A 14,265-nucleotide genomic window follows, 5' to 3' on the forward strand; every position below is an offset into this window, starting at 1 on the left:
AATCTAAAAAAAATGATGCAGATGTACTTATTTGCAAAGGAGAAATGGAGACACAGATGTAGAGGATGGATGTATGGATACTGGGGGAATGTAGGGTAGGATGAATTGGGATATTGGGATGGACATATATACACTACTATGTATAAAATAGACAACTAGTGAGAACCTACTGTATAGCCCAGGAAACTCTACTCATTGCTCTGTTGTGACCTAAATAAATGGGAAGGAAATCCAAAAAAGAGGGGATATATGTATACATATAGCTGATTCACTTTGATTCACTCTGCTATACAGCAGAAACTAACACAACATCATAAAACAGCTATATGCCAATAAAAATTAATATAAAAGATATATCAAAAATTAGTGTGTTCTAAGCCAAACTTTTGGAATTATGTTCCCAGCATTTAAATGAACCTGTGTATCACTTTCCATCCATTATTCTCATTTCCAGCTTTGCTCAGTTGACATATTAGGAGATAGGTTACCTAATCTTTAATTTTAAGATGTGCTATGTTTATTCTCTACTGTAAAATAATCATTTAATTTCAATTATAAATTTTGGACTTTTTAAAAATGACTTCCTTGGAGAATGCTTAGTAGTCAGTAGCATGCCTTCTTCATTTAATCACCCAACAACATTGATTCTATGCCAGATCCACTGCCAGGCTTTGAGGACACAAAGACGAAAGTGAAAGGACAGAGTAAGAAGTTCTTTATCTAATGAAGGAGACGGAACTGCAATCTGATGATTTGTTACATGTCCTTGGAAGAACTATGACCAATGAAGAAACAACATGGGTAAAGTGCAAAGAAAGGAGCAAACACAGAGGAGCTAAGGAAAGAACTTCTTGAGTTAGTTGGGGGTTCTTAATCCATTATCTCCCTTTGCGTTTTCAAAAGAGCAAAGGACAGAAACAAAGAAAGGCCTCAGAATGTATAGAATCCCTGTCTGAAGGCTTTGGTTGTCAGCAGGGTTGGTACTGCCCCCTGGAGGAAGACTTTGGAAACTGCTGAGGCAAGGGACCTTTGCTTTCCCCAATGATTTTGGAAAAGGTGAAAATAATCACTGGCATTTAGTGGGCATGTCCTGCAGTGCTCAGGATGGTCCTTCACAATGAAAAAATTATCCTGGTGTTTCACATGGCTTTCAAGTTTTCCACTGGACGTTCACAGAAGGGAAAGCCCTGCTTATAATTTCTTGAGTCCAGTAACTAACTTTCTTTTACACATAGGGATCTTTCAAAGCTTTGACTGTACCTTCAGTTTTCTAGGAAGGATACTAACCCAAATCCATCTGGACATCAGTGTCACTGACAGCACCACCATGCCTGTGCAGGCCTGCATCTGCAGCTGTCATTTCAGCAATGAAATGTTTCCCAGTCAGCATTTTATTGTATCTTTTAGTATGGTCATGCCCAAGCTTTTACCTATTGACATATTTTTATTATGAACCCTTTAAATTGTGTATAAATTATTTGTGAGGTAGGTTTTATTACTTATGAACTTCATTTTAGAATTAGAAAGGGAATATTAGAAATTGTTAGCAATATTTCACTCCATTCTAGGACTGAAAAGAGCTGAGAAACACCACACTTAAAGTTTCTAAAATTTAAGACCAACTAAATTCTGACCAAAAGGCTGGAAGCTTGTTCACAGTTACCGTATTCTTATGTATATTCAGTTACTAAGGGGAACTTTTATATTGGCCCAGATTAGCAGGGCTGCCTGGCTGGATGACAGGCACTCCTGCATAGATATGAATAAAGGGCCCATGATCATCTGTATCAGGTAAAAGGAAAAAAAAGTAACAACTCTTCTTTGAATTAGCTGTCTTCATTTCCTGTGGCTTATTCTCCTGGGTTGCCTTGTTTTTTGCCATCAGACATCTGTTGGCATTAATTTTTCCTGGTAACTCTCTAGACAGATATTTAGTTTGCCCCTGAACTAAGAAAAATAAACTTTAAAAAAATGCCTGCAGATTAACATTTTAGAAGAAAACCATCACTGTCCCTATAATGACCTTTTCTATTCCCTTCCTACCTATAGACATTTAGCATATTATTTAGCATTTCTTCCATTCTTATACCACAGTTCTTTGATACATGTCTGTCACTGTCATTTATCATTCCTCCACTTATGTAGGCAACACACTTTAATGAGCACCCATCAGGAGGCACATAGTACATTACCTGCTAGAAGCACAAGATGAATAAATTCCAAACTTTGCCCTCAAGGAGTTCAGAGAGGTGGGAAAGAAAGGCGAATAAACAAGAAATTAGAGTGCCAGATGATATAAACTATTTAGAAGTATATGCAAGAAATGTATGAAATGATCTAATAAAAGATTTGTAGTACCTTACATTGAACCTTAGACATAGTAAATGGTTAATAAGAAATGTTTCAGTTCAGTTCAGTTCAGTCACTCAGTCGTGTCTGACTCTTTGCAACCCCATGAATCACAGCACGCCAGGCCTCCCTGCCCATCACCAACTCCCAGAGTTCACTCAGACTCACATCCACTGAGTCCGTGATGCCATCCAGCCATCTCATCCTTGGTCGTCCCCTTCTCCTCCTGCCCCCAATCCCTCCCAGCATCAGAGTCTTTTCCAATGAGTCAACTCTTCACATGAGGTGGCCAAAGTATTGGAGTTTCAGCTTTAGCATCATTCCTTCCAAAGAACACCCAGGGCTGATCTCCTTCAGAATGGACTGGGTGGATCTCCTTGCAGTCCAAGGGACTCTCAAGAGTCTTCTCCAACACCACAGTTCAAAAGCATCAATTCTTCGACACTCAGCTTTCTTCACAATCCAGCTCTCACATCCATACATGACTACTGGAAAAACCATAGCCTTGACTAGACGGACCTTAGTCGGCAAAGTAATGCCTCTGCTTTTAAATATGCTATCTAGGTTAGTCATAACTTTTCTTCCAAGGAGTAAGCGTCTTTTAATTTCATGGCTGCAATCACCAACTGCAGTGATTTTGGAGCCCCCCAAAAATAAAGTCTGACACTGTTTCCACTGTTTCCTCATCTATTTCCCATGAAGTGATGGGACCAGATGCCATGATCTTCGTTTTCTGAATGTTGAGCTTTAAGCCACCTTTTTCAGTCTCCTCTTTCACTTTCATCAAGAAGCTTTTTAGTTCCTCTTCACTTTCTGCCATAAGGGTGGTGTCATCTGCATATCTGACGTTATTGATATTTCTCCTGGCCAACAAGTTATTAAAATTGTTCTAAGGCTGAAAATTGGACAGATATATTGACAAGTTAAAATGGTAAATTAAGGGTGCTGTCAGCAAGGTGAATGACATTCTGATGGAATGGGATACTCCAATGACATGAGACAGACTTTATTTTCTTGGGCTCTGAAATCACTGCAGATGATGACTACAGCAATGAAATTAAAAGACACTTACTCCTTGGAAGAAAAACTATGACCAACCTAGACAGCATATTCAAAAGCAGAGACATTACTTTGCCAACAAAGGTCCATCTAATCAAGGCTATTGTTTTTCTAGTAGTCATGTATCGATGTGAAAATTGGACTATAAAGAAAGCAAATAACTGACTCATTGGAAAAGACCCTGATGCTGGGAAAGATTGAATACAGGATGAGAAAGGGACAACAGAGGATTAGATGGTTGGATGGCATAACCGACACAATGGAAAGCAAGCTCTGGGAGTTGGTGATGGACAAGGAAGTCTGGTGTGCGGCAGTCCATGGGGTCTCAAAGAGCTGGACACAACTGAGCAACTGAACTGAATGACATAAGAACATATGGATAATTTTTCCTTGAACCACCATTTCTCTAACAGTTGCCTTGCCGTGTGCTAGACACTGTACTCTCTGTTGAGAATACAAAACTGATAAATCCCTGCTTTTTCTCTCAGGGAATTTAGTTGTATCAAAACTGTTTCCAGAACTAGGAATGCATATGCATATTGACTAATGGCATTGCATTTAAGATAGAAACTAATATCACACAAGGTGCCAGGCTCAGAGGTAGAAATGGAGTCAACAGGGAGGAGGCTGACCCAAATGAGTCAGGTTGTAAGCAGAACTCTAGCTTAGAGAGCTGTTGGCTACAAGAGATCACAAATGAACCAGAAATTCAAGAAGAGACAGATGAGTCAGAACCCAGGACATGAATCCAAACACTGAAGAAATAGTGTTTGACACAGCAGCTCCTTAAATACTTCCACAGAGAAGCTGTAGCTGAATGAAGAATAAGAAGACGAGTTTCAAGCAAGTCTCCAGGCTCTCTAAAAACATCAGATTGAAACCCAGTCATGACAAAATGAGTAATGAAGAGCTAAATAATCAACCATTAGGAAAGAAGCTTTGGAATGGTTACAAGTGAGATTCATTCATGTGTCTTATTTTTAATTTTTTGTGAGCTTTCCATGTGCACACACATAATCCTGGGGTGATGATGCTTAGAAAATGATTTCATGTGTGTATTCAGGCTATATCTGGCCGCTACAGGAAAGCAATCAGCTGATTTTTCTTGTCTTCTTTTTCTATTACTAATTAGAAATTGGCTGAATCTTTAGTAGGAGCTAAAGATTCTGTGGTCCATCCATTCATCCATCCTCTCAATAATCACTTATTACCAGCTACTAGGTGAAGGACCCTCCCAGGTGATGGGAGGAAAAAAGATAAATAGACCCGACCTCGTCCTTGAGAGGTCAGTGTTGGGAGGCCAGTCTCAGTTTGGAGAACAATCGTGTAAAATACATTGATTTCAGGGACAGAATCTAGATCACTTTTCCTTTGTCAATAAATTTAAATGGGCATGCAGACAATAATCGATAAATTGGTGCCCACACAACTGTCACCAAGGAAATATTTAACTCAATTCCTTGATGCTACTGTCTGGGCCAGGTTGGCATTCTGATTGCTCATGAGGAAAAAGGATGATGCAACACTCTAGTTCTTCATATGCCAAGATGAAAACCATCAATCTCAATCTCTGTGAAAGATGAAACTACTTTGGTAAAAAGAGCAGTGAGCTCTATCAGTCTTTCTGAGGCGATGCAATCTTAAAGATGATTCAGAGAGGGAAGAAACAGTGGAGAAGTTCAGGATTTATATAGGGAGAAAGGGAAATGATAAAAATTCCCCATCTATTTTGCAAGAAGCAAAAAATAAGACAGAACATATGTTAAACCCAAATGACAACAGTGTTTTTTGAAAGGTATGTAATGTACCCTAGCTAAATTATTTGCTTATCATATGCAAACTCCTCATCATTCAACATGAATATCTTGATATTTAAATACAATTGTCTAGTATATAATTTGAATTAATCTATAAAAATGAAAATTTATATTTCCTCTTTCTCTCATACTGCCAACCTTTTGACTAATATGTATATGCCAAATCTTTTTCATATCTACTATTTACCAGTTGGCATTTCCAGTTCCCAAGCATAAAACCTTCTAATTTGTAATCACTGCTGCTGCTGATAAGTCACTTCAGTCGTGTCCAACTCTGTGCGACCCCATAGACAGCAGCCTAGCAGGGTCCCCTGTCCCTGGGATTCTCCAGGCAAGAACACTGGAGTGGGTTGCCATTTCCTTCTCCAATGCATGAAAGTGAAAAGTGAAAGTGAAGTCGCTCAGTTGCGTCCGACTCTTTGCGACCCCAAGGACTGCAGCCCACCAGGCTCCTCTGCCCATGGAATTTTCCAGTCAAGAGTACTGGAGTGGGGTGCCATTGCTGTCTCCGTTGTAACCACTAAAACGTATGTAAATGTATATTCCAAACAAAGCTATTTAATGTTAAGTGCATCTTTCGTGAAATAGCTTATAGTATCTCATCCAAAGGTTAATAGAAATTAGTTATTTGATATTTGCTCATTAGTTGATTCAAGAGAGCATTTCCTCTGTTGTTATACCAAATGTTTGTGGTTCTGCAGCCTTGTGATCCTCGACCTGGGCAATACCTATCTCTGTAACTGTCATATAGGAGACACATTGTAAATATTAATGAATTAAGAAATAGTAAAAGACTCTGATGCTGGGAGGGATTGGGGGCAGGAGGAGAAGGAGACGACAGAGGATAAGATGGCTGGATGGCATCACTGACTCGATGGACATGAGTCTGAGTGAACTCCGAGAGTTGGTGATGGACAGGGAGGCCTGGCATGCTGCAATTCATGGGGTCGCAAAGAGTTGGACACGACTGAGCGACTGAACTGAACTGAAAGGAAAAGAGTGTTTAATTGGAAAGCAATGCCAGAGAGTAATGAAGAACCCAGATTCTGATGCCTGGGTTTAACTCTTGGTTCTGTTGCTTGTTCAGATAGACTTTGGGAAAGTTACCTCTCTGTATCTAGTTTCTCATCAATAAAGTAATAACAATACTACCTATCCCCATAGAACTGTTGCCCGAATCAAATGATTTAAGGTACATGAGGCACTTAGAACATACTAAGCCATATCGGTGTTAGATGTTATTATTATCATCACTATCACTATCATTGCTATTCTAGAGGACTCAGAATTCCCTGGTGGCTCAGATGGGAAAGCGTCTGCCTAAAATGCAGGAGACCTGGGTTCATTCCCTGGGTCAGGAAGATCTTCTGGAGAAGGAAATGGCAACCCACTCCAGTATTCTTGCCTGGAAAATCCCATTGATGGAGGAGACTGGTAGGCTACAGTCCATGGAGTCACAAAGAGTCGGACATGACTGAGTGAGTTCACTTTCACTTTAATTAGGAGAGGAAGGCTTTGGCACAATGAGATTCAAAAAGGGCACATGCTCTCCAGAGAAGAAATTAAGGATGTATTGGTTTCTCTTTAATGTTCAGGTTCCACATTTATGCATGTATGGATCAGATAATTCTTGGGAGAAAGAAAAGGGTGTAAGTGTCTTCAGTGGTCTTTGAAACAGCTGCCTTCTCCTACTCCAGCTTTTTTTGCTTGGCTAAATTATGTTCATCTTTCAAGTCTTGCATTAGGCATCTCTTCTTCAAAGAAGTCTTCTTGACCTCAAATCTGGGTTAGGTACTGCTTTGATGTGTTCCTGCAAACTCACCCATAGCATCTGATATACTATGGTCTTTGACTGGGGATTTCCAATTTGTTCTCTGTGTACCACCAATTCATGGATCAGTACACAGAGGCATAGAGGAGTGATACATAAAGATGTATTCAAAGTTTTGGAGCTAGCACAGTATGCAGTACAGAATATCAAGTTACCATCCCTTCATAACCAAAAGCTTGTCATAGCTGCCTTCTGAGTCCACCCAGTGCATTTTCTTGGTAAAACTCTACTAGTCTTTGCCCTGCTTCATTCCGCATTCCAAGGCCAAATTTGCCTGTTACTCCAGGGGTTTCTTGACTTCCTACTTTTGCATTCCAGTTCCCTATAATGAAAAGGACATCTTTTTTGGGTGTTAGTTCTAAAAGGTCTTGTAGTTCTTCATAAAACTGTTCAACTTCAGCTTCTTCAGCATTACTGGTTGGGGCATAGACTTGGATAACTGTGATATTGAATGGTTTGCCTTGGAGACAAACAGAGATCATTCTGTCATTTATGAGACTGCATCCAAGTACTGCATTTCGGACTCTTTTGTTGACCATGATGGCTACTCCATTTCTTCTGAGGGATTTCTGCCTGCAGTAGTAGATATAACGGTCATCTGAGTTAAATTTACCCATTCCAGTCCATTTTAGTTCGCTGAATACCAGACCACCTGACCTGCCTCTTGAGAAATCTGTATGCAAGTCAGGAAGCAACAGCTAGAACTGGACATGGAACAACAGACTGGTTCCAAATAGGAAAAGGAGTATGTCAAGGCTGTATATTGTCACCCTGCTTATTTAACTTATATGCAGAGTACATCATGAGAAATGCTGAACTGGAAGAAACACAAGCTGGAATCAAGATTGCCGGGAGAAATATCAATAACCTCAGATATGCAGGTGACACCACCCTTATGGCAGAAATTGAAGAGAAGCTAAAAAGCCTCTTGATGAAAGTTAAAGAGGAGAGGGAAAAAGTTGGCTTAAAGCTCAACATTCAGAAAACGAAGATCATGGCATCTGGTCCCATCACTTCATGGGAAATAGATGAGGAAACAGTGGAAACAGTGTCAGACTTTATTTTTTTGGGCTCCAGAATCACTGCAGATGGTGACTGCAGCCATGAAATTAAAAGACACTTACTCCTTGGAAGAAAAGTTATGACCAACCTAGATAGTATATTCAAAAGCAGAGACATTACTTTGCCGACTAAGGTCCGTCTAGTCAAGGCTATGGTTTTTCCTGTGGTCACGTATGGATGTGAGAGTTGGACTGTGAAGAAGGCTGAGCACCGAAGAATTGATCCTTTAGAACTGTGGTGTTGGAGAAGACTCTTGAGAGTCCCTTGGACTGCAAGGAGATCCAACCAGTCCATTCTGAAGGAGATCAGCCCTGGGTGTTCTTTGGAAGGAATGATGCTAAAGCTGAAACTCCAGTACTTTGGCCACCTGTGTGAAGAGTTGACTCATTGGAAAAGACTCTGATGCTGGGAGGGATTGGGGGCAGGAGGAGAAGGGGACGACCGAGGATGAGATGGCTGGATGGCATCACGGACTCGATGGACGTGAGTCTGAGTGAACTCCGGGAGATGGTGATGGGCAGGGAGGCCTGGCGTGCTGTGATTCATGGGGTCGTAAAGAGTCAGACACGACTGAGCAACTGAACTGAACTGAACTGAACTGAGTCCACCCAAAGGCTGTGATTGGGATACTTTCTTGCAGAAAATACAAAGAACTCTGATGCATGCATCACCAGTACATGTATGTTTGTTTATAAATAATATACATCTGATTAGTATATCAACATTAAGTCCATTCTAAAATATACGCAAAAATAAGAATTTCAAAAGCAGAACATTAACACACACATACACACAACAGTGCCATTTACACCTTTTTTGCTTAAGATTGCATTATTAGAATTATCTTCAATCATAGTTTCTTGGCTAGAAACTTTTGCTTATTATCTGAGAGTTACTTTAGTTAATGCTAGAAAATAAAATCTGTAGGTCATCTGAGCAGGGACACTTGAAACTGAAGATAGGAGAGGCAGCCTTCTGGGAAGTGAATCTTCCATTCTCTACCCAGAATATCCTATGGGATACTGTACTACCCAACATAGGAATCAAATCAGCTCACCAAGGTCAATCTATGGATCAAGGATATTTTTGTTGAAAAAAATGCAAGTATAGATTTTGATTATTTCACTCCTCCATATCCATTTCATCAGCAAATACTTTGGCAAGCCACTTCAGTATTCTTGCTTGGAAAATCCCATGGACAGAGGAGCCTGGCGGCCTGGCAGGCTACAGTCTATGAGGTTGCAAAGAGTCAGACATAACTGAGCAATTGAGCACAGCACCTGTATATACATTCAAAATCTGATCACTTCTCACCTTCTCCAACCAAGCCACCATATTTGTTCCAAGCTGCCATCATTTGGATTAGCATTATATGGCTCTCCCAGCTTCTGCTCATGGCCCTGAACTTTAAGTAGTGAGATTCCATTAAAATATGTGCCTATTGTCTGTTCTCCCATCTCAGAGAGAAAGCTTAAGACCTCAGTCTGATACACAAAAGGCATTCTATGATGATCCCCCATTACTTCTCTGCTCCTTGCTCACTTGCCTTACACAGATTTTTTCTAAATTACTCCTGTGCCTTTAAGAATGCATTGGCCTTCTCAACCTGAAGGCCTCAAAGGAAAAGGAAGATGTATTTACCATAACTAACAATATCAGGTAAGAGTTTCCCTGTGAGGTAGTCAGATACTATATTTCAAAGCCTTTCTACAACTAGACAGATTTCCTTCTGAGATATTCAACAAGCAGATGAAAACTGTCCTATGCCAGTTCTTCTACTGATGGCCACCAGGATCACAAAACTTTTCTGTTAAATATACCTTGATTTACTATAAAATAATGGTTTTACTTAAAGAGCACATTTTCATTATTTAACTTTGCAGATAAGACTTTGAAAATAATGCAAATTATAAAGATTATTTACAATACTCTTATTTGATGTATCATCTTCACAACCACACAGTTTAACATGAATTTAAATTCAGCCAGTAATTCTATGGTGACAGTTTTATCTACAAAGACTCCATTTCTATTTCAACCAATTTATTTAATGAAACAATTCAGAGTACTTGCTTAAACTGATCCAAATAACATTTTTTAGAAAGTCAAGGGAAATAGCTTTCTAAGGCTTTTTAATAATAGAAACCATTGCTGTTTTTTAAAGTATTAAATCTTAACCTCAAATGTGAGTGCTAATTATACAATTTCTTATTAAAGAGATTCAAGTAGATCACAGTGTGATTGCTATAAAACTGTAAACTCAGATAAAATTCACAGATCTCCTATAAAATACTGATTCACAAATATTAAGACCTCAAATAAAATACAAGCTGTGAAATGTAACAAGTGAAAACACTGAAAAATAAGATACAAAATAATAAAGTGCAAACACACATTGTGCTTCAGTTCTCACTTTCCTGATTTCCATCTCATGTACAAACCTTTCAAGAAACCTGGTGATTTTCTTTATGAGGGCTGTGATGGCAACGATTGAACATTCTGCATTTTCTTTGTTAATAGAAAGTATGATTTATGAGAGAGGAATAAAAATCTAAGAAAACCACTCAATAAATTATTCAATTTTCAGATCAAGCTGATTTAGAGCAAATTTCCTTCATGCTGCAAGTGTGGAAAATGCAGCTTACTGGATGAAATGAGTGCTTAAGAGAATATCTAGAATTGTTTCCTTGTTTTTAGTAATTTGGTGACTGTGAACAAGTCATATACCTTCTTTAAGTCCAGTTTATTCATTTAAAAAATGAAATAATAATAGGAAGCATGTCTCAAAGTGCAAGAGATACACTGCTAGAAGCATTCAAGATACCCAGTATGGTGATGAACCTTTTTCCAAATATTATTTATTTCTATGTGTATGAGAAAGATACATAATTAGTATGTTAACCTAAATATTGATAGAGGCTTATGTCAGGAAAAGCCTAGGTAGCACCATGGAAATCTCTCTTCCTCAGATAGTCGTTCTTTTCAGCTGTTAGAACATAGTAAGAGTGCAATAACTGTTGCTGTTAATATTATTTTCCTTATGATCTATTAATATTATTGTCATATTACCACAGCACTAATAAGCCAAACATACTATACCCAACATAAAAGAAGTTTATGAGTATCTATACAAAAAATTCATGTTACTTTTGAAATGATTTACAAATAAAATGCAAGAAAGGAACCAAGAAAGAATAAACAAAAATAGAAAAACAAACAAAAACAAGTAGGGGGAATGGGAAACTCATAGAGGAAAAATGAGCAAGGACCTGATAAAATTAAACAATATAAACCATTTATCATAAGAATATTTGATAAAATGATATGTTGCAGTCACACTGAAGCTAAGTAAATCTGCCTATAAAATTTGAGGTATAATCATATTTGGTGAATACCACCTATATTATCCTCTTAACCTTTGAATCAGGATGTCTGAGATAAATAAAATAGCTTTTTAGTTATTTATTTTTAAAAATTCCATCAAGTAGTGTAGTGTATACCACTAGTAAAGATCTAAAGCTTTTCCTGTAATTATACTTAGCTCCTCTGAATAGTTTTAAAATTAGTTTTGTTTATTTTTTCCAAAAGGGGAAAAATGGCAATGTTAGTATCCAATATACTATTGCTTGCAAATTTTTCTCTTCAATGCTTGTTACTTGCTTTCTATATACTTGCAATTGGAGTTAATATTTTCATATAAGGACTATTTCCCAGGACAATATATACTTATTATTTGTGAAAATATTATACTTATTTTAAATAAAATATTCTAAATTTAATCCACCAACATATATCAAGTAGTTTTAATATTTTTGTGTTCCAATTCTTATCACAGCTAATCCTAAATTTTCTAAAGGATCACTCAATAATGATAAAGATAGACAATACTTATTAAGATCTAGATTCTTTAGTACAGTAAGATTCAGTTCCATAGAATTAATAATTCTCAATTATGAAGTTTCACGAGAGGCCCCAATCTGATGAAACTTCAAATAATGAGTAAGCCATTTGATGGCAAAATTCATAAAAATTTCACCTTGATAGCCTGCCAAGAAATGAGGCTTATGGGCCAACGGATAAATTAGACACTAGGGATCAGTAACAGAAATACCACCAAGTGAGAATTATCACGTGATGAATGACACTAGCTACTTTTGGAGAGACACTACAGGTGTCTCTCCAAATGAATCAAGAACACAAATGTAGTCAGTGAAATTAATTTAGAAAGGAATTTTTCTACTTCTTGTTTGAAAGGTGTAATACAAATACAATTATGTGACATGAACAAACAGGAAGGCCTTAAAGCGAGTAATTTGCCAGATAATTAAAGCTAAGTGACTTGAAATCACCACTGAGTTTTAACAAATTACTATCTGAATTTACCAGCCTCAGTGACTTTCTTGGCACTAGGAAATAGTCCATCTATTTTGATCTTTGGTCTTCTTTGAAAAAGCCTTTTTCTGCTACATATCCTCTTTCACTGCATAGTGCTCTCGAATCAGTAATCTTATAAAAATAATAAGAAGAAATAAATATAATGCATTTTTAAGAATAATACCTGTTTTAAGATTTAACATTTTAAATATAGCAACATTTCTGAGTCCCAAATAAAATCTCTTTTAAAGAGCTAAAAGAAGTATCTAAAATTTTTTAACAATCTGAAACATGTAAATTTGTAACATGTTTTCCTGAGAAATATATATAATAATATTATATGTTTATTTTTTCATCAAAAGCTTACTAACAAAGTTGAAAATCAAAGTTTTGCTTAATTTTACTATTTTTTAATTTTCATTTTTAAGTCACAGATAACAGGCTAAAAAGTTAGATAACATTATACAGCAGAAATTTAGACTCACTTTCTAGTCAAAACCATAAACACTGTGATTATAAAGTTACAGTGATAAAATTGGTTACAGAATGAATCAAGTGGTCCAACTACAGAACAGTTTACTTTTAATTTCTATTTCATTTCTTACCCCCCCCCCCAAAAAAACAGCACATGGCTATTATCATGTTATCAAATGAACACAAATTTAGGACCCGTTATTAGCAGAGTATTCTTATAATATATGTCCCATTAAGCTATTATTGTTACTTCTGTTTTCATTTTTACTGTCTTAACTTTAAAACATTTAAATAAAGAACATAAATTTTGTTTTGTAAAATATTAATTATAATTTAGAATTAGAAACTTGACAATTATGAGGAAATTGATAGCAGAATAGGTCAGAAACAGGGCACTTAGCTTGGCTTTTGCAGAAATGATTTATTGTGAACTCATATTCTCAACATGCTCTGAGGAGTAGAAAAAGTTCTGATGAAAGAGCTTGCCAATAAATTTTGCACTTACTTTGCAGAGGAAAAGTGTCTGTAGTACACTGTAACTCAGGCTCCTTGGCCCATTCGATCTTTGGCAGCATCTGCATCATCTCATAGTCACCATTCTTTGCCACAGACTCTAGTTCACTGTTGACTGGTGTCTTTCTTAAAGTCTTCATGTGCTTCTGAACTTCTGCCAAAAGAACAGCTTGTATTGCTTCAGTTACCTGTAAAATTTATTTTTTAAACTGAATTATTTTTAGTGTCCACAAATGCTCGGGGTCTTATATAGACCTCCAAGCCTGGAATTTTTATTTGAATGTCTCATATAAATTATAATGCTCCATTCCACCAGAATTACTATCTGAAACAACTGAAGTGTAGTTACTGGAAACTAGCATCCAAGTCATCATACTGTTCTTTTTTTTTTTTTTAAAAAAAAAAAAGCTCAAGAGATTATAAAAGGAAAATTTAAAGGCATTCTCTATTCTTTCTCATAAAATATTTTCATTTTCACCAAAAAACAAAATTTGAATATATCACATTGTTCTTAAAGACAAGTTTAGTTTCTGAATGCCAAGTACAATTTAACATACTTGATTTAAAAAATACAGAAAATTAAAGACAAAACTTAAATAATACATCTCTAAACTGTGTATATGTGTAAATAGTTTCATGTGGCTTAAAATACTGCAAAGCCTGCCTTCCAGTTATTGTACATAGCCAGTCAAGAACCACAGTTGAGGGGAGAGGGAAGGGGAATATTTATCATGAGGCATCCAGTGGTGGTAAAGTGGATTGGTATTGTACCTATCTCCTGAGAAC

General features: G+C 37.1%; 1 protein-coding gene across 1 annotated transcript in view; it reads right to left on the minus strand.

Moving 5' to 3' along the window:
- Positions 1 to 14,265, minus strand: part of WDR72 (WD repeat domain 72) — a 196,419-nt gene that overhangs the window by 64,745 nt on the left and 117,409 nt on the right. The window contains exon 17 of the mRNA XM_068992495.1: positions 13,472 to 13,667. Within this exon, the coding sequence (XP_068848596.1) occupies positions 13,472 to 13,667 (196 nt within the window). The remainder of the gene's footprint in view (positions 1 to 13,471; positions 13,668 to 14,265) is intronic.

This window comes from Capricornis sumatraensis, chromosome 2 (genome assembly GCF_032405125.1).
Source record: "Capricornis sumatraensis isolate serow.1 chromosome 2, serow.2, whole genome shotgun sequence".
NCBI classification, from domain to species: domain Eukaryota; kingdom Metazoa; phylum Chordata; class Mammalia; order Artiodactyla; family Bovidae; genus Capricornis; species Capricornis sumatraensis.